The sequence below is a fragment of the Ceratina calcarata genome, unplaced genomic scaffold (assembly GCF_001652005.2).
Source record: "Ceratina calcarata isolate Rehan_Ccalc_2016 unplaced genomic scaffold, ASM165200v1 scaffold349.2, whole genome shotgun sequence".
Taxonomy (NCBI): Eukaryota; Metazoa; Arthropoda; class Insecta; order Hymenoptera; family Apidae; genus Ceratina; species Ceratina calcarata.
In genome coordinates, this window is record NW_017157822.1 from 46,999 (window position 1) to 48,219 (window position 1,221).

The window sequence follows — 1,221 nt, forward strand, 5'->3', positions numbered from 1 at the left end:
GATTAAATAATTTAATTAATTGATAATAATTAAAATCTTGATAAATAAATGAAATTTCCGTACATATTGAATAATCGGTAATCGTTCTATTATGAAAGTTCTCACGTTAATTACTAAATGGGTTATGGGAACTCGTGTTCCTCATTAAGTAACGCACTGCTCCCAATTACCATCGAATTATCATACGACGAGCAGTGCCGAGATACGTCAATAATTTCTAAATCGACTGTGCCCGCGAGATAGAACAATCGAACGATGAATCACATTAGCGCGCGTCCTCGATTCTTTGTTTGTAAAGTTGACCAGTTGAATTGGTACGATAAACAACGATATATGTGCTCGTTAATAATCGATATTAGAAAATAGAATGTTGCTTACAGATCTTTGCGTGCATCGTCCACAAACAATTAACGCGACGAATAGAAACAGTGACACAAAAACATTATTCATACTGTATAACGCGAGTCGAACCACAAGTCAATACATTTACTGACGGCGATAACGACGAAGGCACTACCACGACTATTAACGCTACCGTCCGTCCGTTACTGAACCCTGAACCTGCTGATCGTGTCGTGCGTAAGCAAATGAATCAAACAACGGTGCTCACAGCGCCATGCGATCATGTTTCACGAGAATTTTAAACGATCAATTGTCCTATCGATCACTCGGAGGCTGAGTATACATAAAAATTTGATTTAACCAAAAAAAATCACTGCTACGTTCCGTTCAATTCTATCTAATAATGAACGTACGTAAGTAAATCCGCACGGCTTCGATGCTTGTCACTTTGAATGGCGGATTCGTAGCTTCGAACGAAGGCGAGCGTTCAATATGGTGGACGGTCGGGTATGCTCGAATACGAACGATACAGAGCAATTTGAAAAAAAAATTGTTCGTGATTAGTATATTTTTTTTCGTTCCTGGCTGGATAGCCATGTTGGCTTCGCGGCCTCCCACGCATTCCGTTTTCTGGTCCCACAGTGACCAGGCTTGTTTGTAGGCTCTGCGCGGATGCGGATATTGGATGATATCCAATTTCACTACTTGCTGCACAGATGACGCTACACTTAGAATTTAACGAAGAAAAAATGCGATACCTGTAATATTGATAACGCTTGAACAACTCTTTATTTGAGAAATAAAGAATTACAACGAACGCATTCATGGAAGTTTGGTAATTATCAATTTTAGTCAAATTAAGAAATATGAGTCGTAAGA

General features: G+C 39.1%; 1 protein-coding gene across 1 annotated transcript in view; it reads right to left on the reverse strand.

The window, feature by feature from the left end:
* Window positions 1–749, reverse strand: part of LOC108625153 (glycosylated lysosomal membrane protein A) — a 4,551-nt gene extending 3,802 nt beyond the window's left edge. The window contains exon 1 of the mRNA XM_026813651.1: window positions 379–749. Coding sequence (XP_026669452.1) covers window positions 379–450 — 72 coding nt within the window. The 5' untranslated portion in view covers window positions 451–749. The remainder of the gene's footprint in view (window positions 1–378) is intronic.
* Between the last annotated feature and the right edge of the window lie 472 nt (window positions 750–1,221).